This window comes from Equus przewalskii, chromosome 6 (genome assembly GCF_037783145.1).
Source record: "Equus przewalskii isolate Varuska chromosome 6, EquPr2, whole genome shotgun sequence".
NCBI lineage: Eukaryota > Metazoa > Chordata > Mammalia > Perissodactyla > Equidae > Equus > Equus przewalskii.
The window spans coordinates 45,803,855-45,829,458 of NC_091836.1; the positions used below are offsets into that span (position 1 = coordinate 45,803,855).

A 25,604-nucleotide genomic window follows, 5' to 3' on the forward strand; every position below is an offset into this window, starting at 1 on the left:
GTCTCCACGCGCAGACGTAGTTCATCTGATTAAATTTCCCTCGCTCACTTCTCGGGATACACGTGAATATGTAAGTGAGCATTTAATCGAGCTCCTACTTTGCAGCGAATCTGGATGCTGATGGAAATTTGTAATTGCCTGAGAATATTGTAAGGCTTGCACACTTTTGTTTCTATAATTAAGCGTAGGGTTCTGGTTGTGACGTGAATCAAGAATGCTGCAAGTACTTTATTGAAAAGGATTTTTTCCCTTTTGGAGAAGTTCAAACATGTACAGAAGACGAGTGGTCCGGATGCCTCTGCCGTCCATCATCCGTCTCCGAGAATTATCGGCTCGTGACCGTCTCGTGTGACTGTATCCCCACCTTTAACATAAGCTTGCTGTGCAGCATAACCCAGGGTTAGGCTAAAGCAAGTCTCAGACACCACATGATTTCCTCCGTAAAGATGTTAATACGCACTTCTGAAAGCTCAGGGCTCTGCAGCTGCAGTGGAAAATGGCAGAGCAATTCCTCAAAAAATTAAACACGAATTTCCATAGGATCCGGCAGTCTCACTGCTGGGTGTGTCCCCAAAGACCTGAAAGCAGGGACTCAAAGAGGCATCTGTGTCCCCTGTGTTCACAGCAGCATTGCTCACAATGGCCAAAAGCTGGAAGCCACCCCAGGGTTGGTTGACGGTGGTGGATGCAGAGAAGTGGTGCCACCACATGACGGAATTTTATTCAGACTTAAAGAGGAAGGGCGTGCTGACACCTGCGACACAAGGATGCACCTTGAGGACGTTACACTCAGTGAAACAAGCCAGTCACAAAAGGACAGATAACTGCATGATTCTGCTTAGATGAGGCCCCTGGAGGAGCCAGGTTCATAGACACAGAACGTAGACGGTGGGGCCAGGGGCTGGGGTGGGGGGAGTTAGCGTTTAATGGGGACAGAGTTTCAATTTGGAAGACAAAAAGAGTTCTGGAGATGGATGGTGGTCATGGTTGCACAGCAGTGAGAATGTGCTTAATGCCAGTGAACTGGACACTTAAAAACAGTTAAGATGCAGGGCTGGCCTGTGGTGCAGTGGTCAAGTTCACACGCTCTGCTTTGTGGGTACAGATCCTGGGTGTGACCCACATATAAAGTGGAGGAAGATTGGCACAAATTTTAGCTCAGGGCCAATCTTCCTCAGCAAAAAAAAAAAAAAAGACTTAAGAAGGTACATTTTATGTTATGTACATTTTACCTCAAAAAAAAGGAGCTGACTCATTTTAAAAACCATGACCATGACACCATTACCACATTTGTGGCAGAGCTGGGGCAGTGTTTTCCAGTTTTTATCTTGTTTCGTGTTCGGCAGCCTTGGACACTAGACTCCCCTGCCCCCCAGGCTTGTGAGGCCTCCTCCACCAGGTCTTCCTCCCTCCTCGATGGGCCGTCTCCACCTCCACTGGGCTGCTCTTTCTCTGCTCTGCCTGTAAATGTCGCACTTCTCAGGGGCCCTTCCTAGGCCCTCAGCCCTCTCGGGTCCATCGCCCGGGGTTATTTCATCAACCCCCAGGTGGTCTCCGCTGTGTGTTCTGAAAGCGTCCGTCTTAGCTGCCTGTGGCTGCTGTAACACCTGTGACAAACCAGGCTGCTTAAAGCCACAGGAAATGATTCTCTCCGAGTCCTGGGGCCAGACGTCCAAGGTCAAGTGTCAGCAGGGCCATGCGCCCTCCAGACCCGCTCAGGTGACTGTTCCCTGCCTGTTCCTGAGCTTAAAGACGCATCGCCCCATCTCACCCTCAGTCCTTCCTTCTCCTGTGTGTCTGTGTCTCCTTCTCTGTCTTCTAAGGACACTTGTCGCTGGATAGAGGGCCACCCGGATAGTGGGAGATGATCTCGTCTCAAGATCCTGGACTCGTATCTGCAAAGACACTTTTTCCACATAAAGTAACGTTCACAGGGTCCAGGAATTAGGGCGTAGACTCATCTTTCGGGGGCCACCAACCGCCCCTCTACAGCCCCCCACGTCTGTCCCTGTGGCACTGTCTTGGCCGAGCCTGGAGCTGGACACCTGGCCGGCCAAGCTGTGCTCGCCTCTTCCAGGCCCCCCACAGGCAGTTCCCTCCCCACCTGTCCGGCGGTCTTCGTCCTTCTTCCCAAAGACAGAGCACTGACGTTGGGGAGCACGTGCAGGCAGCCTGGCCCAGAACTCCAGCCCTGCCACTGGCGGTGTAGACGCAGGCTGGTCGCTTACGCCCTCAGGCGTCGCTGGTAAAACGCAGGTAAGAGTAATCGTCTCATTGGACTATGGTGAGGCTGCGATGAGCCAACAGCTGTGAACCCTTGGAACAGCTGCCTAAAAATAACAATGTTAATAGTATTGTTTTAATAACGTAACAAAGTGTCTAATGACGAGGTTGTCAATATCTCGAGAAACCACCAGGTTATTCCTCCTGCTTCTTTACCTTCTGAATTTTATCTCCGCTTTAAGAAGCGTCGTTCTCACGCACCACCCCCTCCCCAGGAAGCTCCCCCTGACCTCGCTGACCTCGCTGACCCCCGACGGCCTCCTTGGAGCACGGACCGCAGCTTAGCACCTAATGGCAACTGAGGAGCAGACATTTCCATTCTGTCGGTTGCGATAGTCGCCTGTGGCCTTGGCCACTGCGGCCCTGGAGAGATTGGCGCTGACCGACTCAACGCTCCCTTCCGCTGAGGGCTCGCTGGCCGCACGCGGCAAACAGGAGGCCGGGCGTGCCCCCTGCCGTGTCCCAAGTCTGGAGCAGGGGAGACATTTGCTGGGTGGCTCCAACGCTTATCTCAGAGAATTCGTCTTTTGGGGGATCCAGAAAACAGGAAAATCAGCAGTTTTGTTTCAGGAGGAGAAGGTAACAAATGTGGAGCCATCACATGGTAGTTCTCTCTCGCTGCGTAACGAGCGATCCCAAACCCAGCAGCTTTAACCCGTCGTCTCCTGCAGCCTGAGGGTCTCTCAGGGCAGGAGCCAGGCTGCAGCTCCCCCGGGCCGTCCACTGCGGGGCCCCCACGAGCTGCAGTCGAGGTTCCAACAGGGGCTTCCTTCTCATCTGGAGGCCTGAGCGGGGGAGGCGTCCCTTCCAAGCTGAAGCGTGCGGCCGTTGGCAGAATTTGGTTTCTCCTGGGCTGTGGGACGGTGGGGGGGGGGCCCAGCTCCTTTCTGGATGCTCCCTGAGCTGCTCCCGGTCCCCTGCCACGTGGGGCTCTCCCTGAGGTCCCCTCGGAGTGAGCGGGAGGGATGGCTGGAGAGAGCCTTCAGCATGGAAGCCTTGGTCTTCGTGCAACCTCATCTCAAGAGGACCCCCCTTGTCCCGTTTACCCTCTGTCTCCAACCGCTCTGCGACCACAGTGACTTTTGTCCTGCACTCGGAAAACCACCTGGCACATGGCAGGTGCTGCACAAAGTGAGGGGAGGAGTGAATGGAACGCGCGTGTGTGTAGCTTTGTGTGACCGTTTGTTTAACTACTTATTCTGACAGAATTGCAGACCCACGCAGAGTAGTAAGAACCGAACCAAGAATTCCGGTGCCCCAGTCCCGGGGCCCGCAGGTGCTGGCACTTCCCCTTCCCTCTTCCTCCGTCTCCTCCTTCCTCCTTCCCTTCTGCCACCTCCCTCTCTTTTCTTGAGCCACTGAGAATAATTGATGGATATGGCGTTCACCATGTTCTGAAGGGCATCTCTCATGTAACACGGCAGCGCGATCAAACTCAGGCACTGAGCGTTAACACACTATTATTATCCAATCTACAGACCTTATTCCGATGCCACCAATTGTCCCAATAACGTCCCTTACAGCAAAAGAAGATCCCGGCCCACTTGTTGGATCCGGTCATCACGTCTGAATCCGGAGATGTTAGTCTTTATTTGAGCTTCCGGACGTTAACGCTTTTGAAGAATATTAGACGGGTTATTCTGTAGGACGCTTTCCAATTTGAACATCATTGATTCAGCTTATTCAAGTCACGCATTTCTGGCAGGCAGTTCCCGGGGGCCAGGCTGCCTCCTTCTTGGTTCATCACACCGGGAGGCACGCGGTGTCCACCTGCCCCATTCCTGGGGTGGCCACGTCGATCCCTCCGGTCTGCTGGGGTGGCCCCACTGGAAAGTTACTGTTTTTACCATGAAAAGGAACAGTCTCTGTGGTGAGCTACTTTGATGCTACGTAACTCTGTTACTCTTCAAACTGCAGCCCCGGCTCTCGGTGCCCACTGGCAGTCGTCGCGTGTTGTTACGGCGGTTGCCGGATTGCCAGCACGCACGACGTTGACCACAGTAAAAGCTCGGAGTGCGACGTTGCTCCTGCCTCGAGAGCACGGTGTTTAAGGACCAGGCTGCAGCAAAAGGAACCGGGGCTCCTTGGAGACACTCGAACTCTAGGGCGGGGCAGCCAAGGGTCACCCTGGGGTCTCTTGTGCCAGAAAGTAAGGAAGCTTTAAAAAAAGAAAGGGCAAGGGGACGTCAAAGGGACGCAGGGGCCCATGGGAATGGCTAAGCTGGAACATTTCAAGCAACAAAATAAGTAGCATTGGTATTTATTGGATGATAATCCAATATTGGATGATATTCCAGAGATGATAATCCAGAGAATAAAATAAATATACGAGTCGGTAGTGATATAAATAAAAGATTGAAGGAATGAAGGAAGGAAGGAATAGGGAGAAGAGACAAATCTTCCTTACAAAAGAATTCTAAAGAATTTATGTAGATGCCGCCCCTCTGGGAGGTGGACCTTAATCCTCTCTCCTGGCTCAGCGTGGGCTCTGTGGGCTCAGGGACCCACTTCTAAAGAGCAGAGAAAGGAGAAAATAGCGCGTCCGCAGTGGAGAGAGCTGGGAGCCCCATCCTCACCGAGGGATCAAAGTCAGCCTCCCAGCGATGGGTGCCGGGACCCTCACGTCGTGTAACGAGGTGGGCACGTTGCCTCTGGGGCCTCCCTTCCCCAGGTCAGTTTTCCCAGCCTCGTCATGGGAAACGACCGACAAACCCAACTGGAGGGACGTTCTGCAAAATACCTGACCAGCATTCCTAAAAATTATCAAGATTGTGAGAAACAGGGAAAGAAGCTGTCACTGACCAGAGACGACTCACGAGCGTGTGGCGTCCTGGATGGGATCCTGAAACAGAAAAGAACGTTAGTGGAGAAACCAGTGAAATCGGAGTAAAGAGGGTTTAGAGGACAGCCTTGTACGAAGGGTAGTTTCTTAGTTTTAACAGACGTACCTGGTTATGTGAGATGCTAACATCGGGGCAAGCTGGGTGAAGGGCTTGTGGGAACCCCGTTGTACCATCTTTTCAAGCTTTTGTTAAATCCGAAATTATTGCAAAGTAAAAAATGTCTTTAAAAAATTAAAGCTAAGCCGATATTGAATTAGCCTTGGTCAGCGACGTTCACAGACTTGCGTCTCAGGTCCGGAAGGCTGGCTATGGTGAATTTTTAAAAATAGACTTGATTTTATATAGTGGTTGTAGGTTTGCAGCAAAATTAAGCCAAATGTACAGAGATTTCCCGTATAATCTCTGCCCCTGCACGCGCACGGTGTCCCTACCATCTCCCGGAGATGGTGCATTCGCTACAACTGGTGCTCCCTGACCCGGGGTCCGTGGCTTACATGTGGGCTCGCTCTTGGTGTCGTGCACCCTGCGGGTTTGGACAAACTTATAAAAGCGTGTATCCAGCACAACAGTCTCAATCAGAGCGGTTCCCCCATCCGAAATCCTCTGTGCTCGCCTGCTCACCCCCCTCCCCAACCCCTGACCCGCCGAAGGTTTTACCGTCTCCACTGCCTTTTCCAGAAGGAGCGTCGTCACATCACTGGAGTCACACAGCGTACAACCTTCTCACGTTGGCTGCTCTCATTTAGAGAGACGCAGTTACGTTTCCTCCACGTCTTTTCATGCCTTGATAGCTCCTTTCTTTCTAGCGCTGAGCAATATTCCATTGTCCGGAGGGAGCACTGTTTCTTTACGGATTCCCCTCCTGAAGGACATTTTCGTTGCTCCCACGTTTCGGCAATTATGGACAAAGCTGCTGGAGGTGTCGTGTGCAGGTTTCTGTGCAGATGTAAGCCTTCAGCTCCTGAGGGTAAAGGGCAAGGAGCGTGTTGCCGGGCTGTATGGTGAGAGTCTGTCAGTTTTCTAGGAAACCGCTAAGCTGTCTTCCAAAGTGGCCGCACTGTTTTGCGTTCCCCCCAGCAGCAAATGAGGGTCCTGTTGCTCCACATCCTTGCCAGCATTTGGTGTTGTCTGTGCTCTGGATTTTTTTTTTTGTTTTTGAGGAAGATTAGCCCTGAGCTAACATCTGCCGCCTATCCTCCTCTTTTTGCTGAGGAAGACTGGCCCTGAGCTCACATCCGTGCCCATCTTCCTCTACTTTATATGTGGGACGCCTCCCACAGCATGGCTTGCCAAGCGGTGCCATGTCCACACCTGGGATCCAAACCGGCAAACCCCAGGCCACTGAAGCGGAACATGAAAACTTAACCGCTGCGCCACCGGGCCGGCCCCTGTGTTCTGGATTTTAACCACGCTAATGGGTGTGTTGTGGGTCTCATCGTTGTTTTAATTTGTATTTTCCCTAGTGACACGAGATGTGGAGCATCTTTTCATGCGCTTGTTTTCCACCTGTATATCTTTTTTGTTAAAGTGTCTATTAAGGTCTTTGGCCTATTTTAAAATCAAGCTTGCGTTGTTATTGTTGAATTTTCAGAGTTCTCTGTCTATTCTGGGTAACAGTCCTTCATCAGGTGCGTCTTTTGTGAATGTTTTCCCCCAGTCCGTGGCTTGTCTTTCTATTCTCTTGACTGTCTTTCACACAGCAGAAAATTTTGATTTTTTTTTATTGAGTTATTGATAGGTTACAATCTTGTGAAATTTCAATTGTACATTAATGTTTGTCAGTCATGTTGTAGGTGCACCACTTCACCCTTTGTGCCCACCCCCCACCCCACCTTTCCCCTGGTATCCACTAAACTGTTCTTGGTCCATAGTTTTAAATTCCTCATATGAGTGGAGTCATACACAGATTATCTTTCTCTCGCTGGCTTATTTCACTTAACATAATTCTCTCAAGGTCCATCCATGTTATTGCAAATGGAATGATTTTGTTCTGTTTTGCAGCTGAGTAGTATTCCATTGTATATATGTACCACATCTTCTTTATCCATTCGTCCGTTGGTGGGCACTTAGGTTGCTTCCACGTCTTGGCTATTGTAAACAGTGCTGCAATAAACATTGGGGTGCACAGGACTTTTGGGATTGCTGACTTCAGGCTCTTTGGATAAATACCCAGTAGTGGGATGGCTGGATCGTATGGTAGTTCTATTTTTAGTTTTTTGAGGAATCTCCATACTGTTTTCCAGAGTGGCTGCACCAGTTTGCATTCCCACCAGCAGTGTATGAGGGTTCCTTTTTCTCCGCAACCTCTCCAACATTTGTTGCTATTAGTTTTAGATATTTTTGTCATTCTAACGGGTGTAAGGTGATATCTTAGTGTAGTTTAGATTTGCATTTCCTTGATGATCAGCGATGATGAGCATCTTTTCATGTGCCTATTGGCCATCAGTATATCTTCTTTGGAGAAATGTCTGTTCATGTCTCCAGCCCATTTTTTGATCGGGTTGTTTGATGTTTTGTTGTTGAGTTGTGAGAGTTCTTTATATATTATGGATATTAAGCCTTTGTCAGATATATGACTTGCAAATATTTTTTCCCAGTTAGTGGGTTGTTTTTTTTGTTTCAATCCTGTTTTCATTTGCCTTGAAGAAGCTCTTTAATCTGATGAAGTCCCATTTGTTTATTCTTTCTATTGTTTCCCTTCTCTGAGAAGGCATGGTGTCCGAAAAGATCCTTTTTTTTTTTTTTTAAAGATTTTATTTTTTTCCTTTTTCTCCCCAAAGCCCCCCAGTACACAGTTGTACATTTCTCGTTGTGGGTTCTTCTAGTTGTGGCATGTGGGACGCTGCCCCAGCGTGGTCTGATGAGCAGTGCCATGTCTGCGCCCAGGATTCGAACCAACGAAACACTGGGACGCCTGCAGCGGAGCGCGAGAACTCAACCACTCGGCCACGGGGCCAGCCCCCCGAAAAGATCCTTTTAATACTGATGTCAAAGAGTGTACTGCCTACGTTTTCTTCCAGAAGCCTTATGGTTTCAGGTCTCACCTTTAGGTCTTTAATCCATTTTGAGTTTATTTTGGTGAATGGTGAAAAAGAATGGTCAATTTTCATTCTTTTACTTGTGGCTTTCCAGTTTTCCCATCACCATTTGTTGAAAAGGCTTTATTTTCTCCATTGTATGCCCTCAGCTCCTTTGTCAAAGATAAGCTGTCCATAGATGTGTGGTTTTATTTCTGGGCTTTCAATTCTGTTCCATTGATCTGTGCACCTGTTTTTGTACCAGTACCATGCTGTTTTGATTACTGTAGGTTTGTAGTATGTTTTGAAGTCAGGGATTGTGATGCCTCCCGTTTTGTTCTTTTTTCTCAGGATTGCTTTAGCAATTTGGGGTCTTTTGTTGCCCCATATGAATTTTAGGATTCTTTGTTCTAATTCTGTAAAGAATGTCATTGGGATTCTGATTGGGATGGCGTTGAATCTGTAGATTGCTTTAGGTAGAATGGACATTTTAACTATGTTTATTCTTCCAATCCATGTACATGGAATGTCTTTCCATCTCCTTATGTCGTCATCCAATTCTCTCAGAAAGGCCTTGTAATTTTCATTATATAGGTCCTTCACTTCCTTAGTTAAATTAACCCCAAGGTATTTTATTCTTTTTGTTGCGATTGTGAATGGTATTGTATTCTTGAGTTCTTTTTCTGTTGGTTCATTACTGGAGTATAGAAATGTTACTGATTTATGCAAATTGATTTTATACCCTGCAACTTTGCTGTAGTTGTTGATTACTTCTAACAGTTTTCCAATGGATTCTTTGGGGTTTTCTATATATAGGATCATGTCATCTGCAAACAGCGAGAGTTTCACTTCTTCCCTCCCTATTTGGATTCCTTTTATTCCTTTTTCTTGCCTGATTGCTCTGGCCAGGACCTCCAGTACTATGTTAAATAAGAGTGGTGATAGAGGGCATCCTTGTCTCGTTCCTGTTTTCAGGGGGATGGGGTTCAGTTTTTGCCCATTGAGTATGATGTTGGCTATGGGTTTGTCGTATATGGCCTTTATTATGTTGAGGTAGTTTCCTTCTATGCCCAGTTTGTTCAGAGTTTTTATCATAAATGGCTGTTGGATCTTGTCAAATGCCTTCTCTGCATCTATTGAGATGATCATGTGGTTTTTATTCCTCAGTTTGTTGATGTGGTGTATCACGTTGATTGATTTGCAGATGTTGAACCATCCCTGTGTCCCTGGTATGAATCCCACCTGATCCTGATGTATGATTCTTTTGATGAATTGCTGAATTCTGGTTGCCAAAATTTTGTTTAGAATTTTTGCATCTATGTTCATCAGTGATATTGGCCTGTAGTTCTCTTTTTTCGTGGTGTCCTTGTCAGGTTTTGGGATCAGCGTGATGTTGGCCTCATAGAATGTGTTAGGAAGTGTTCCATCTTCCCTAATTTTTTGGAATAGCTTGAAAAGGATAGGTATTAAATCCTCTCTGAAAGTTTGGTAGAATTCCCCAGGAAAGCCATCTGGTCCTGGGGTTTTATTCTTTGGGATGTTTTTGATTGCTGTTTCAACCTCTTTCCTTGTGATTGGTCTGTTCAAATTGTCTGCCTCTTCTTGAGTGAGCTTTGGAAGATTGTAGGAGTCCCAGAATTTATCCATTTCCTCTAGGTTATCCATTCTGTTGGCATATAGTTTTTTGTAGTATTCTCTTATAATCTGTTGTATTTCTGCAGAGTCTGTTGTTATTTCTCCTCGCTCATTTCTGATTTTGTTTATTTGAGCTTTCTCCCTTTTTTTCTTTGTAAGTCTGGCTAGTGGTTTGTCAATTTTATTTATCTTCTCAAAAAACCAGCTCGTTTCAATAGTATTTATTTCTGCTCTGATTTTTATTATTTCTCTCCTTCTGCTGCCTTTGGGCTTCATTTGTTCTTTTTTCTCTAGTTCAGTTAGGTGTGCTTTAAGGTTGCTTATTTGGGATTTTTCTTGTTTGTTAAGATGTGCCTGTATTGCGATGAACTTTCCTCTTAATACAGCTTTTGCTGTATCCCATATGAGTTGGTATGTCATGCTTTCATTTTCATTTGTTTCCAGGTATTTTTTTCTTTCTTCTTTAATTTCTTCAATGATCCATTGCTTGTTCAGTAGTGTGTTGTTTAGTCTCCACATCTTTGTGCCTTTCTCAGCTTTTTTCTTGTAATTAATTTCTAGCCTTATAGCACTATGATCTGAGACGATGCTTGTTATTATTTCAATTTTTTTAAATTTGTAGAGGCTTGCCTTGTTTCCCAACATATGGTCTATCCTAGAGAATGTTCCATGTGCACTTGAGAAGAATGTGTATTCAGCTCCTTCAGGGTGGAGTGATCTATATATGTCTATTAAGTCCAATTGTTTTAGTTTTTCATTCAGCTCCACTATTTCCTTGTTGATTTTCTGTCCATTGATGTGAGTGGGGTGTTGAGGTCCCCTACTATTATTGTGTTGTTTTTAACATCTTCCTTTAGGTCTGTTAATAGTTGCTTTATGAATCTTGGTGCTCCTGTGTTGGGTGCATAGATATTTATAAGCGTTATTTCTTCTTGATGAAGTGTCCCTTTGATCATTATATATTGTCCCTCTGTGTCTCTCTTTACCTGTCTTATTTTGAAATCCACTTGGTCTGATATGAGAATTGCAACACCTGCCTTTTTTTCCTTGCTATTTGCTTGAAGTACTGTCCTCCACCCCTTCACCCTGAGTCTGTGTTTGTCCTTGGGGCTGAGGTGTGTTTCCTGGAGGCAACAAATTGTTGGATCGTGTTCTTTAATCCATTTTGCCACTCTGTGTCTTTTTATTGGAGAGTTCAATCCGTTCACATTGAGAGTGATTATTGATGCATGTGGACTTAATGCTGTCAATCTGTCGCTCATTATCTTGTTTTCCTGTGTTTCTTTTCCTGTGTGCTTTAGACTACCCATTTAATACTGGAATTTCTTATGCTGGAGTTCTTAGATTTTTCCTTATCTATGATTTGTGATTCTCTTCTGTACTTTATTTTAGTGTCTACCTTGAAGTTTGTATTTAGAATCTCGTGTATAATATAGTCTATTCTCTGGTGGTCTGTTACTTACTCGACCAGTACTGATTTAGACCCTTTGCTCTTCCCCTCCTCAATAATTATTTTCATTTTTTATTCCAACTCGTCTTATTAATTTGTAGTTAGAGTGCTAAGATCGTCCTTGTTTTGGTAGTTTCCTTATTTTTACCCTAATGCTATAGTTGAATATTTGCTATCCTGTTCTGGTTCTATCCATGAAGTCCAGCTATCAATACTTTCTAGTATGGATGGTGCTTTTGGTATTGTATCTAAAGAAAAATCACCAAATCCAAGGTCATTTAGATTTTCTCCTCAGTTATCTTCTAGGAGTTTCATAGTTTTGCATTTTATAGTTAGGTTTGTGATCATTTTGAGTTAATTTTTGTGAACGGCGTAAGATCTATGTCGAAATTCCTTTTTTTTCTTTTGCACGTGGACGTGCAGCTGTTACAGCACCGTTTATTGAAAGACCATCCTTTCCCCATCGTGCTTCCTTCGCTCCTTTGTCCAAAATCAGTCGCCTGTACCCACGGGGCTCTATTTCTGGGCTCTCCGTCCATTTCGTTGGTCCGTGCGTCTGTTCTTTTCACCCGCGGTGGCCGCCTGGACCACTGCAGCTTTGCAGCGGGTCTCGACGTCGGGCGGCGTCAGCGCTCGGACCTCGTGCCCCGACGATACCACGATGGCCAGTGTGGACCCTTCGCCTCTCTGGATAAACTTTGGGATCGGTTTGTCGATACCGACAAAACACCTTGCTGGGGTCTGACGGGCGTCGCACTGGGTCTGCCTCTTAGTGGGAAGAACCGGCCTCTTAGCAATATTGAGTCTTCCCGTCCACGAACGCGGAGTTTCTCTCAGACTGCGGTGATTCTTAAAAGTCTGTTTACCGCCGTTTCCTGACCGCGTATTATGTGCCAGCCATCGTGCAAAGCGCGCACCTGCTTGATCGTAATGAATCCTTACCGCGACCTGTCGGGGGAGGAGTCACGTCTCCACTTCACACGAAGACGCTGAGGTTCAGAGAAGCTGAGCGCTTTTCCTAAATCAGCTAAGATGCGCCAGAGCTGGGACGGGAGCCCAGGCCTACGCGGACCAGGCTCCGCCCACTTGTCTGGGGACTTGCAGGGCACCGGCTGCTGTGCAGCGTTGGCCGGGAGTGGTAGCCACACTCCGTCTCCGAAGTCACTCGAGTGCCGACTGCATCACCTGGAAAGGTCCGCACCATCAGATTCCGTTTTTGGCATCTGTACCCTCCATCTCCCAAAGATCTCGGGACTCGTTCCCGACGGGGATCCCGACCCGAAGGCAGACACCACATGTCTTTTCCTGATCCGTTCTTGCAACTCACCGTGACTGGATTAGCCAGTAGTTGTTTTAGAGGCTAAATGAATGCGATTGGTAGTTATTTATCGGGGGCATTTATTTCAGAGATGCTAGCCCACATTCTCGAAGCCGGTCTAGTGATGCTGCTGTGGACTGACAAACGACGCCTCCGGCTGGCAGACGTGTTAAAGATGAGACCCAATGGCTGAGATGGATTTCTGGTGACCTGCTGTTAAATTGCTTCCATCTGCAATGCTAGGGAGACTCTAAATCTCTCCACCCAGTCAACGCTAGTGACCCGGATTAAGGGGGCGGGGAACTTCCTACTGCCGTCGTCGGAGGAGCCTTTGATCTCTTGGTCATCCATCCCCATTTGCTAGGTGATATGGAAGACTCCAACATTAGAGATTCATTCCTTTGCGCTACGTAATTTTTTGTTCTCTGTAGGGTGACTCCATAAGGATAATACACCTGGAGCCCCGTCATACTTAAGGGTGCATGAGTTGAGTTCTTTCTGGAAAAGCAGGATCGAGCAATTGAGGGAGTCAGAGGACTTGGGATGATTCTGAGGAAGGAGAGGGCTGCTCCAACACGTCCACCCTCACAGCGAGGCAGGCTCTGGGAGTGCCATTTGCACTTTGGGGGAAAGTGTAGACTCTTCTGCCACCTTGACATAGGTCATTTGCAAATGTGTGTGGGTATCTTTGCTTGTCACAGACGGGGGTGTGACTGACGTTAGTGGGCATGTGCCAGGGTTGCTAAACAGCCCCCAGTGCACAGGGCAGCCCGGAACAGCATGTGCCGTTCCCCCCAAAATGCCAACAGTGCCGCCATCGATAACTCTGGAGAGTGTAAGCTGGGGTGGTCGGTGTGCCCCTTCCAGAGTGGAGACCACCAGCCCCGCTGTGCCCCCGAGACTCTCACGGTAAAAACCAAGGGAGACGGAAGGCCCAGGGGTCAGATTGTGACCACGCTTCACGGGGGTCCTGATGTGTAGATGCTCGTCTGCCGTGTGGCGTGGGTGGGGCGTCTTGGGGACCACTGTTTGTCTTCGGTAAAAAGGCCAGAGTTTGTTGCAGGCACGCCATGGTGAAAGGACACAAAGAGAATGTCCTCAGGTCACCACGATCGGTGGGGCTGCTGAGATCGTCATCCATTGAAGTCTGGCACACGCGGAAAACTGCACAGCTTCTGGATGTCCGGCTCAGGGGAAACGAGCAAGATGCAGGGGATTTACAAAGCGGACACACGTTGGTAATTGCCACCCAAGTCGAGAAGCTTCCGGAGGCCTCCCTGGCGCCAGGACCCTCCTCTTCCCTGGAGGGTACCCCCCTCTGCTCTGGCTCCTGCCAGCATGGGTTCGCTTTGCCCACTTGAACTTCACGGGACAGGACTTACGCTCCCCATTCGGTGGCGGGTCTGGCTTCTTTCCCCAGCATCGCAGCTGTGAGGCTGGCCCAGGCACACGCGTGTAGCTGCGGGTCGTCCATCCTCATCGCCAAGGTGGGTTTACCCCTGAGATGGACACCTGGGAAGTTTCCAGGTTTTAGCTAGTGTGAATATGCTGCTCGTCACCCAGGGCGTGTCGCTCATGGACGTGTCCGCATTCCTCCTGGGTCGACGCTCGGTCGGGGTGTTCGAACGTGTAAGAGAAACGGCCAGCGTTCCAAAGCCATCGCACCAGGTGAGGCTCCTGGCAGAGCACAAGCGTCAGAGGGTTTCAGGTCTGTGTCGGCGTCCTGGGCAAGTTTGTAAACCTCGCGGCATCAGGGTTTTCATCTGTAAAGCAGGGCTTCTCTCTGGCCTGGTGAGGACTTTATCGGTGGGAGGCGGCCCTTTCCTGAAAAGCTCTGGGGTCTCTGGAAATCTCTGCCGCTTATGCTCAAGCTGTGACACTCTATGGCCTTCCTGGGGAAGGTCCGTCCGAATGAGTTCCCTTTGGCACGTTGTGGCCTCCTTACTGCCTGTTTGCATCTGTGCACCCGGCATTATTTCTTGTTTCATATTAACCGTCATTGCCTTTGAGACACAAAACAACGTCAAGTATGAAACCCGTTACTATTTGTTGAGAAACCCCGCCATGTCCTTGTGACTCTGAGCCCTCTTGGTTTAAGCATCGTGTCTGCACTTGGACACGTCAGGAGATTTTGAGGGTGCTGTGGGCAACCTGTGAAGGCTGACTCACAGGCACTGAGTGGGGAATTTATAAAAGACATGCAATTTTTTCTAGAATGTTCCAACTGAACCCAAATACTGATGGCAGGGGAGGGCATTAACTAGGATTCAACTAGCTAACACTTGAAAATGTATTTGCCTTCTTCCTCCTGTTCCCCTTCCCCGGCCTCCACCCCCGCTTTCCAGTCTACGCTGCTTTGTGACAAGTCAGTGCTTTCTTGGTACATTCACTTCGGAAGATGGTTTGGTGACTTCTTACAAACCTGAAAGTATGCACACCCTGTGACCCGGAAACCCCATATGCAGGACTATTGCTACAGAAACGTGGGCTTATAGGAACCGAGAGTATTGGAGGGGGGGATGTTTTTGAGCCCCAACTGGAAACAACCCAAATGTCCATCAATAGGATAATGGATAAACAAATTGTGGCGTCCCTTTCGATGGAATACTATACAGCAGTGAAGATGAATCAGCGCCAGCTATATGTGACAATAACAGGTGAATCTTAAAGATATAATGTTAAACCAAAGAAGCTAGACATCACAGAATACGTACTGTAAGGTTCCATTTATACGAAACCCCAAAAGAGGCAATGAAGAGCCAGGTGGTCTAGGAGTGCACAGGAAGGCAGTAAAAGTATGAAGAAAAGCAAGCATGTTAATACCATAAAGTCAGGCTGGGACTATTGCTGGGGACGGGTGCGCGTGCGTGTGTTTCTGGGGAGCCGGCAACGTTCCCTCTCTAGCTCTGGACTTTTAGTTTCATGAGTGTTCGTTTCACAGCAATTTTTTAAACTGTACATTTATGCTTTAGGCATTTTTCTGTGTTTATTCAATTTCACAACTTAAAAAAGAGGAACGGGAAATAAACTAGTCACTCCGGAGGGGAGTGAATGCGGCGCCAAATACACCCGCCAGAAGCCCGATCGAGCGCCCAGGGCCTGGTCAGCCACCCGCTTCTGGGGGCTAGGATCTGCTGCCTCAGGAGTGTTTTCAAAGGTGGGCTGGATCTGTTAATTCACTCCTAGAGCTCTCGCATTAGAAACTTCGACAGAAGGACCCCCAACCATTCTCCCCGTTTTAAAACAAATCGTCCTTTGCTCAATAGGCCAAATTTGTGCAGAGATTGACTCATTCCAACTCCAGACACCAATGGTCTTTCCATCTTTAAGTTTCTTCCTCCCTCCCTCCCTCCCTCCCTCCTTCCGCTTGCAAGATGCCGGGAGCGGCCGGTTGCCTGCAACCGAGCTGGAACCCGTCGGACTCCAGGCTTCCTCCCAGGGGAGGAGGCATCCGTCGGCCCGGCTCCCCCTGCCTCCCGACCGGCCGGCTCTCCCCCGTCTCCCTGACAAACTCCGCGGAGCCGGGGCCCTCGCGCCTCCGCGATTGGTCGCGGGCCATCATGTGTCGCCGCTCTGGGTGGGTCCTTCTCCCGTTCAACTCATCAATCGCTCGTCTTTCCAGCTCCGCCGGCCAGTGGCTCAGACCTCTGCGCCCGTTTCCCCCCTTCCTTCCTCTTCCCCCATCGCTCCTCACCAGTCTTATTTTAGCAAAACCTAGAGGAGAAGGAGGAGGTGGAGGCCCGGGGCGGGGGGTGGGGGCGCAGGCACTGCAGCATCCGGGAGCCGCTGCCGAGGGCCGAGCGAGCGGCGCAGACCTCTCTCCCCCTCTCGTCTCTTTATTTTTTTCCCCCTGTTGGGAATTTTCAGGATTTCATTGCTGCAATTTAACCCCAAGATGAGGCGCGGTTGAGCGAAACGCTGCGCACACACACACGCTCACGCTCCTTCGTGAGCAGAAGAGGCAGCCTCTGGTGATTCAGGAAGAAAAAAAAATCACCGGGACCCTGCGGCTTCGAGACTCCGCCGGGCCCTCCGGAGCGCCCCCTTCCCCCCCAGCGCCCCTTCATTCCTTTCCCCTTAATATTCTTTATTTTATTTTAATCTTTTTTGGGGCTACAGCTCTTTCAGCATTTTTAAGGTCTAGGAACTCAAGCAAAACAGAAAGGGGGATTTTTTTTTTTTAATTTTGGGGGCCGCCTTCCCCCCCACCCCCCCCACGCAGAGACCTGGTTTTTATTTTTATTTTTTCTGATCTTTTTTTTTTTAACGGGCCGAGCGCACTGCTTTTTTTTTTTTGCGAGATGCCAGCCTGACCCGACCTCGGAGGAATGCGAAGCTGCCACTGCATCCCGGGGGGGCGTCCTTTGCAGACGTTCGCGTCTTAAAGGGGGTGTGCGTTGGTTTTTTTTTTTTTTTTTTGAAACTGCCTTTTTTTTTTCCTCCTCCCCAGCTCCCCCCCCCCCCCCCCGGAGTGGGTGGACTGGGGATTGCCTGGACTCCTTCCTCGGTTATTTTCTGCCTCGCCTCCCGCGCCCCTCCCCCTCCGCGGCCCCCGCGCCCCGCCCCCGCCCCCTCCTCCCGCCCCTCCTTCTCCGGGGTCAGCCGGGAAGATGTCCCGCGCTGCGCTCCCCGGCTGGGGCCGGGCGGCCGCCGTGTGAGCCCCCGAGCCAGGCGCCGAGCCGCCGCCGCCCGATGGGCTGGGCGGTGGAGCGTCTCCGCAGTCGCAGCCCCGGCCGCCGTCTTCGCAGCCCCGGCGGCATCGGCAGCAGCATCCTCCTCGGCGGCGGCGGCGGCGGCGGCGGCAGCATCTTCCGCATCGTTCGCCGCAGCTGCGTAACCCGGAGCCCTTTGCTCTTTGCAGAATGGCCCGCTTCGGAGACGAGATGCCGGCCCGCTACGGGGGAGGAGGCTCCGGGGCGGCCGCCGGGGTGGTCGTGGGCGCCGGCGGCGGGCGAGGAGCCGGGGGCAGCCGGCAGGGCGGACAGCCCGGGGCGCAAAGGATGTACAAGCAGTCGATGGCGCAGAGAGCGCGGACCATGGCCCTCTACAACCCCATCCCCGTCCGACAGAACTGCCTCACGGTCAACCGCTCCCTGTTCCTCTTCAGCGAGGACAACGTGGTGAGAAAATACGCCAAAAAGATCACCGAATGGCCATATCCTTTCCCGAAGCCCGGCGGCGGCGCCTCCCCTCCTCCCCCCGCCTCCCCTCTCCCGGCTGCCAGAGGCCGGGCCGGCGGGAGGCAGGCGGGGGTCTCCCAGGGCCGGCGGAGGCTGGAGGAGTGTGGGGAGGCTGGGGCGGGGGGCGGCCGGGCACTGGAGGCCACCCCGAGGACCGGCTCCGGGGCGAGGGCTGCGCCCCGGGCTCGCCCAGGGGCCTCGCGGGGGCTCCGGAGCCCGCGCCCTATGGGTCAGCCTTCTCCGGGCTGAGCTGGGCCTGGGCGGGGGCCGTGGGGGCTTGGCTGCCCCTTAGCGGAATCCAGGGGCACCTCCAGAGCCAGAGCGGTCCCCAACCACCGGCCCCTCGGCCCCTGCCTTCCCCAGCTGGGGGCTCCTGCTCAGGGCAGGGCGCTCAGGGTCCCCAGGGCGAGAGCCGCTGGGAGAACATGTGGCCTTCACTTGGAGGGCCGGCCCGGCCCGACCTGGTGTCCCAGGGTGGGCTGCTGGCCGCTGGGTTTGGAGCGCTTCTCCCCATGTCTGCGGGTCCCCTTTCCTTCACACCGATCAAGGGCCTCACCACCTTTTGGGGTGTAGAGAGCACCCCGTTTGCCCCATCTGGGGCCCTGACCTGGACGACTCGGGATGGGCTCTTTCGGTAAGAAAGAGGGAGAGTGAAAATGAAGGGCTGGGTCCTCCCGCCGGCCGTGCCCGGCCTCATTCCACACTGGAGCCACCGGGAGAGTCAGCATCCATGTGGACGTCTCGGGCAGGTAAACGCCTTGTTAATTTTTTTTTTTTTTAAATCAAAGATCCAGAGGAAGAAAGGTGAAGACACAGTTTCCTCTGCTGAGATGCTGTCACCATGCGGATCCCCTTGTGTTTCTTTAAATCCGTGCCTGCTTGAAATAAACCTTCAGGAGGGTTTAACATCTGTTGAGATGTAGGCAGGCAAGGATGGGTAATTAGTCGGGCTTTCTAGCAGTTATCTAAGCATGACCCAGATTCCAAGTGGGGGGACGCACCCTGCTCCCCAGCCTGGCTGGCCACCATGCCATGGCCAAGCGTGGGGCTCGTCGGCCCTGTTCCAACCAGCTGCCTTCGGTGTGAAAGTGCCCGGGGCTGGGTGGGCCTCTGGGCTCGGTGATGAGCCCCCATCCCCTTCGTGTGTGGTTTCGACTGTTCTGCACTCAGCAGGGCTGAGCCCCGGGTGGTTCTGGGCTGCTCATCTGAGGAGTACGGTGGCCGGTGGGCTCACTGTTACGGGGCTCGGAATTGAGCTTTGGGCTTCTGGATGCTCTGAGGTTTTGGAGCATGTGAACAGCCTGCTTTGAGGGGGGTGAGAATGAAGAGGTTCAGCTGGCCCCTTTCTGGAGGGGCGGACCCCCAGCCACGGTGTCGTCTGGATTGGCACCCAAGGCCAGGTCTTTGCCTCCTGAGTTCCAGCCTCCTGAAGGCCCATTGACAGGCTCAGGGGTCTTGTGGTTGCTCTGCCTCCCACCCCCCTAGCCCCCCGGGGAGTGGTGGGGTGTGGAGGGTGGCACGGTGTGCACTGTCACCTAACTCCAGGGGGGTGTGGGAGATTCACTGGGCTGCCAGGTTTCTCTGCTGAAAGTGACTTTAGACCATGCGGGGCCTGGGCCTGGAGTCTGCTGAGAGGAAGGCCGGGGTGGTGGTGGGGGGGGGTGGGGGGTGGTCCTCCTGTGTCCTCAGTTCACCCCAGGCCGGCCTGAATCCCGCAGCCCGGAGGATTGCTGGGGGCGGGTGGGGGCGGTGCCAGCGGCCCTGGCAGGGAGATGCAGGTGAATTGGGAGCATTCGCTGGCCCTGTGGGTTTTCTTTGGCTCTCTTGCTGTCAGTAGCTTGGTGATGAGTTTGTGCCTTCTGCTCTCTGCAGACGGGTTTTTTTCTCTCTTTGCCCCGAGGCGGCAAACGCATTATCCAGCCCCGCTCTGGAAGGCAGAGCTCTCGTCCCGAGTCTGTCAGCAGCCAGGTTACCCAGGGCTGAGCTTTCTCGGGGGGGCCGTGAGAGGGAGGGGACGGAGAGCTGGGGCTGGATAAGGGGACGCGGACCAGCGAGAGGAGATGCATGTGTAGACACGCCGAGGAGTCAGGGTACCAGGGCGGAACCTTGACTTCTGTGTCCAGATACTTCTGCCGTGGAAAAAACTGTGTTTAAGTACTTATTCTGAACTTTTAGAATAAAGTCTGGTATAAGTAGAAGAAGATGCACAAATCGGGTTCAGCTTGACGAGTGCTCACAAAGTGCGCACAGCCGTGCACTCAGGCCAAGGGCGGGAATGTGACCAGCCCCCCAGAACCCCCCATGTTTCCTCCCCCGTGAGGGTAACCGCCGCCCTGACCTCTCACCTCACGGGTTCACTTGCCTCCTTGGGGAACCTCCCCCGGGACTCGCAGGCTGTGTTCCTTCAGGTCTGGCTTTTTTGCCCACTACGTCTGAGGACTCACCCCATGGCTCCTTGTCGTTGGCGTGTGGCGTTTTGTTTGTGACCCTGCCGCTGTGGACTCATCCGTCCTGCGGCTGGGAGCCATTTGGGTAGTTTCCAGGTCCTGCCGTGAGGAACGTTCTTGTGCGTGTCTTTGGTTGAACTTTTTCTGTGTTTCTCTTGGGTCTGCCCTGGGAGCGGAGTCACCCTGCCCTTCTCTGGTGTGTGTTAGCAGGAGCTGCGTTTGCAAACGGCCTTTACTGAGGGTCGCTGCTGAGCAGGGGTGGCAGCTCCCTCCCGTCCCGTGGGGAGGAGTGAGTGCACGCTCCGTGGCTTGGCCGTGTGCTCACAGGGTCTAAGAGTGTCCCTCGTGATGCAGGTCTCAGCGTGGTGCACGTGCAGGCGCACACTCAGCCGCTGTGACTCCTGACCCTTTTGCACGCCTCCCCGCCCCCCCACCTTGCAGCAACGCAAGCTGGAAACCAGCAATGAGAACTAAGGATTCTCATTCATTTTGTTTCTCTTTTCCTAAGTAAGAAAGCCCAAATGGCGGTCTCTGATGTTTGGATTTACGGAGCTGGCTGTTCCTCTCGGACGCGCCCGGCAGCAGGCCGGCCCGGCCACACGCCCGGCTGTCGTGTCTCTGTTGATTGGAAGTCTGATTTGAACATGGCCGTGATGGGCTCTGATGTTGGCTTCCAAGGAGCCGAAATCTGTCAGCTCAATAAGGCGCATCTGTCAGCCTTCCCAGGGTCCCCACTCAGTGCCACTCGCTGCTTCTGAGGTGCTACCAGGCACCAATGTGAATGTCATCTTCCCCAGCCCTGCTGATGTCAGCACATCTCCCACCGAGTGCGGGCAGGGACTCGGGCCGCTGCGAGCGCCTCGGACCCGGGTCTGCGTGCGCTCCTGAACCGCAGGCAGGATTGTGGGAATCTCAACCAGAAGCCCAGACCCCCTGACATCAGGGACTCGAGGACACGGCCCATCGGCATTCCCTTGGTTTTCTTTCTTTAACGAGAGGGCTCTTTAAAGAGGAATGTTCCACACCAGAAACAGAGGGAGCCCTGGAGAGGCTGGAGCACGTTGTCAGACCCTTGGCCCGTCCTGAAAAGTAGAATGTGCTAGCAGACACTACTGTAGAAGGCAGGACGGCGTGACCTGTGTGATCCTTCCCCTCGATCAGTGTGGCTGGTATTTCCAGAAGAGCAAAATTCTGGGAAATAAATATCAGCATGGTTTTTTCCATGGGGCTTTTTTATAATCCCCCAAATCCAAAACACTGTGAAAAGCAAAAGATCAGCTCACGGGGGGTAAAACCTGCCTTGAAGTGACCCAAGGTTACGGTCTGACTGTGCAGTCTTAATTTGTCCCCCTGGTGTGTGTTTGGTGCATCTGCTGCAGGAATGTTGGCTAACGCTTGACTGTGGGGTGCTGCCCGCCCCACCGGGAGCCTTCTGTGTACATCGCAGTGCTTTTCAAACTTCCATGAGCGTGAGGTCTGCCTTGCGGAAAGAATGATTCTGGTCCAGCGGGTTTCGGGTGGGACCTGGGATTCCGTTTCCAATAAGCTTCTCGGGGCGGCCCGCGGTGCCCGGGCCTTGGCTACACTTCCGGGATCCTGATCCCATTATTGATGCATCCTGTTAGCTTTTTTCCTTTTTCTCAATAATCCGATTTATTGAGGTTTACTTTGCTTCTGGCAAATTTCACTCTTTTTAGCCTACAATTGTATGAGTTTTGACAAATGCGTGCAGTCACGTAGCCACCACCAAAATCAAGCTGTGGAGCAGTTCCCCGTCTAAAATATCTCCTGGTTCTCTGTGGGGTCGGCATCTAGTGCCCAAAGCCTTGGCAGCCGCTGGTCTGTTCTCCATCCTTCGAGCTTTGCGTTTCCCAGAAAGTGCTGTCCGCAGGATCACTCCGTATGCGGCCTTCGGTGCCAACTCCTTTCACGCAGCCTCTGAGCCCCACTCATGTCGCCCGCCATATCCGTGGCTTCTCCGTTCTTAGTGCCCAGCCGTGTTCCATGGGGTAGATGGATGAGAGCAGGGCTGCTGGGCTGCGTGGGAGGTGGCCACCTCACTTCACGAGAGCCCACCAAACTGCCCTCCAAAGTGGCTGCCCGTTTAGTGTCCCATCCCAGTCGTCCCTCTAAAGGCACCACGTCTGAGCTCCGAGGTGCGTCTGGCCCCGAGAGTGGAGGATAAAGGACGGTGGATGCCACGAAACTGGTGGAAGTGACGTCGCTCAGTGCAGTCGGAGAAGCGGGAAGGAGAGGGGTTGTCGTCCTCGCCGTGTGCCTGCGCTCGTTTGACAGCGAGCAAGAGAGGGGCTCGCCTGTGTGGGAGAGGGGGTCTCTGGTGTGGGGCACTGTGTTTGCCCGGTGCGTGAAAAAGGGCCTCGCTTCACCCGTTTGCTCTCGTGCCGACGTTTCAGGTTTCCCGTGGGTTTTAGGTGTGAGGTGCGCGCGTGCGCATGAGGTGATCCGACCCAAGAAGGTCTCAGGAATGTTAGTGCTTGAGAAGTCAGGGAGCAGTGGCCCCTGGAGAGTGAAGTCTGCCTTCCATGGCTTAGGGGGGAGTCTGTGGGCGCTTGGGGCTTGTAACCCCGTTGCCCCCCCCAGCACCGAGCACACATATGCCTTCCCCCAGCAATGGAAGGAACCGCCAGGAAGTGGACTCGATGCAGAGATGGCCAGGGCCCCAAAGCCCCATGGCTGGGCCCCTTCTGAGGATGCAAAGTCAGCTCGTGCGGGGGACCCGCATGGTGCCGTGGAAGATGCAGAGACGAGAGGGAGCCGTTCTGGACTTGGGGCCCACCGGGCCCCCTGAGACTCAGAGCCTCAGTTTCCTCTTGTGCGTGATGAGGACGTTGCCTCTGTAGCATCTCTCTTGGGGGACTTGTGGGGAGGTTAAATGGGGCCACTCGTGCTAAACGCTCAGCACAGTGTCCAGTGTGGAGAAAGCCCGCAAATCCACGAGTCGTTAATGCTGGAGGGTACTTTTTCCCCGGTGATCATTTTCGGAAGCTTGGGCTAGAATTGAGGCCCTCCGGGCAGGTGTGTGTGCTCGGGGCCCCTCGGCCCCGCAGCTCGGGCGTGTTGATCTGAGGTTGGCTCTCGGCAAACAGCTCTCGGAGAGTTTGCAGTCTCCGTCCTCTCCGGAAGCTTTAGGGGGAGAAAATTCATGCCCACTTGACCCATTTTTCTATTCCCTTCGGCCTGAGATAAAATTAATTGTCTTTCTCTCCCTTGATCCCTCCCTCGTGGGTGACAAGGTGAGGGAGTTTCAAAGTGTGTAATTAGCTTCTCTTCCTCCCCTCCCACCCGCCCATCTCCTTCTTCTGAGCCAGTCGAGAGTCCAGCCCCGGATGGAGGCCGCAGGCCCAGGGCGGCTGGTGTGCCACCCCAGGCGACCCCTGGGAGTTTAATGGCAAAACCCTGCTAGCTTTGGGGTCAGAATGTGTTCCCCACGTCCCCCTTGACTCCTGTCTTTCTCCTTCCCCACCGCCCCTTACTTCCTGGGACAACAGAGAAGGAGGGAACATTCCAGGAGAGGAAACCAGGTGGGTGGGCTCAGCTACTTGGGCTTCAGAACCCACGAGGCTTCAGTCCTTGTTGGGGCAAGGTGACCAGCTGTCCCAGTTTGCCTGGGACTGTCCTGGTTTTAGCGTCTTGGGAAACCCAGTAGTGCCGGGCAAACCAGGACGTCGGTCACCCTGCTGGTGAGTTTTTAACACCCAAGAGAGGAGAGAGGAGGGGAACGGAGACGGCGCCGAGGCCCAGGAAAGGAGAAGATCGGAAGCTTTTTTCCTCTGAAAAGCCAGGACGTTTTATCCGAATGAACTGTGCTTTTGGAAGCCGCCTGTCTACGGCAGATAATGTGAGAAAGATCCCGGCTCGGAGCTGAGACGCCTGCCTTAAGTCCGGATCAACTTTTGTCGTCTCTCTTGGGTTCGAAATGTCTTCACCTCCTGTTCACACTGGGAACTGAATTCCCTGGAATTCGGAATCAGCAGCCCCTCCCTCGAATAACCCCACCCCAGAGGCAGGGCCCCCCCACCCCCCGGAGCCGTTCCCACGTCGTCGCCCACCTGCCAGGAAGTAACGTTCACACTGTTAAGTTCCGTTCTCCTTTTAGGTCTGTGTGTAAGATACATATATAATTTTAAACCAGTTTTTAAAGTATTTTTATACAAGCAGCGTTTGCAGGAGGGCTGAATCTGTTCTCAAGAATAAATCGACGGTTTTGTCGTAGACGAGACATGGGTGCCGACCTAGAACTCACTCCACGTTTGCGTGTATATGGGGGGGGGGGAAGGGCACACAGTTTCTGACCTTCCAGAATCTGTCGTATACTCTTATGTTGTCGATTTTTCTCATTTTCTTTATTGAGAAGAATGGGCGCGGCAGCCTATGCTGACCCTCCCTCGCTTCTGTGAAATGTTTGTGACATGTCGTGGAGCCCGTGTAGGAGTCCATGTCTGAGCCGTAACACCAAGTGGAGGCTGAAAGAGGAAGAGGCAGGGAGGAGGGGAGGAGTTAGGGTGGAGGCGAGGCACCCAGGGCCCGGGGGTGGGCAAGCCTGGCCGCAGTCTGAGCTGCAGCCACCAGGAGCCGATCCCCAGTCTCCTCTGCTGTGACATGGGCGCAGTGGCCCTACACACACTGGATTGTGGGAGGATGGAAAGGTGCTTTGCGCAGAAGGCGTGTGGCAGGGATGGCCACTCTGGGAACAGCATCAGGATGGACAGACTTCCGACTCTGGGATGGCGACGGCTGGGTTCACTGTGGGCACCACTCGGTCCTGTGCTTGGCTCCTGAGGGGGCTGAATACATCATTGTGGGTGTTTCCCTGCCCCTCGGGTGAACAGACTGTTGCTTTAATCCTCTTCCGGGTTCACAGCACGCTCTCAATATTGTCGCTCCTCTCGCTCGCTTATTTTCCCTATTTATTCTAGCAGCAGGTGGAAACGCTGCTGGACCAGCTACAAGCCGAGAACCGGCGTGGTGGTCCTCCCATGGTGGTCCTGGCCCCACAGGGTCAGCCTCCCCTGCGCCAGGACCGATGTTCTCACACTTGGGCGCCCATCAGCATCCCCTGCAGGGCTGTTTAAACCCGGTGGCCGGGCCTGGCCCCCAGAGCTTCTGATTCGGGGGGTTTGGGGTGGAGCCTGAGAATTTGCATTTCCAGCGAGTTCCCAGATGGTGCTGATGCCGCTGGTGAGGGAGCGAAGTGTGAGACGCCCCAAACCAGAACGCAATGGATATTTACTTCTTCTGCCCCGATTCTCTGACCGCAGCACCCGCCCTCTCTTGGACTGTGTGCGTCTCGTTCCTTTTCCTTCTTTCTCTCATCTTGTTTCGTCCCATGTTTGGATACTCCTTGACAACGTGAATGCCACCTTCCTGGTTTCTGAGCTGTTCAGGCTCTGGAACTCCTGTTCGCTTTTTC

At 52.3% G+C, this 25,604-nt stretch overlaps 1 protein-coding gene across 5 annotated transcripts in view; it reads left to right on the forward strand.

Annotated features, from left to right (window-relative positions):
* Nucleotides 1-17,129: 17,129 nt before the first annotated feature.
* The window catches only part of CACNA1A (calcium voltage-gated channel subunit alpha1 A), a 203,173-nt gene continuing 194,698 nt past the window's right edge, over nucleotides 17,130-25,604 (forward strand). For 3 of the 5 annotated variants that reach the window (XM_070625311.1, XM_070625313.1, XM_070625312.1), the window contains exon 1: nucleotides 17,130-17,700. In XM_070625311.1, the coding sequence (XP_070481412.1) occupies nucleotides 17,409-17,700 (292 nt within the window). In that variant the 5' untranslated portion in view covers nucleotides 17,130-17,408. The remainder of the gene's footprint in view (nucleotides 17,701-25,604) is intronic. The other 2 variants (XR_011541440.1, XM_070625314.1) reach the window with 1 other exon arrangement.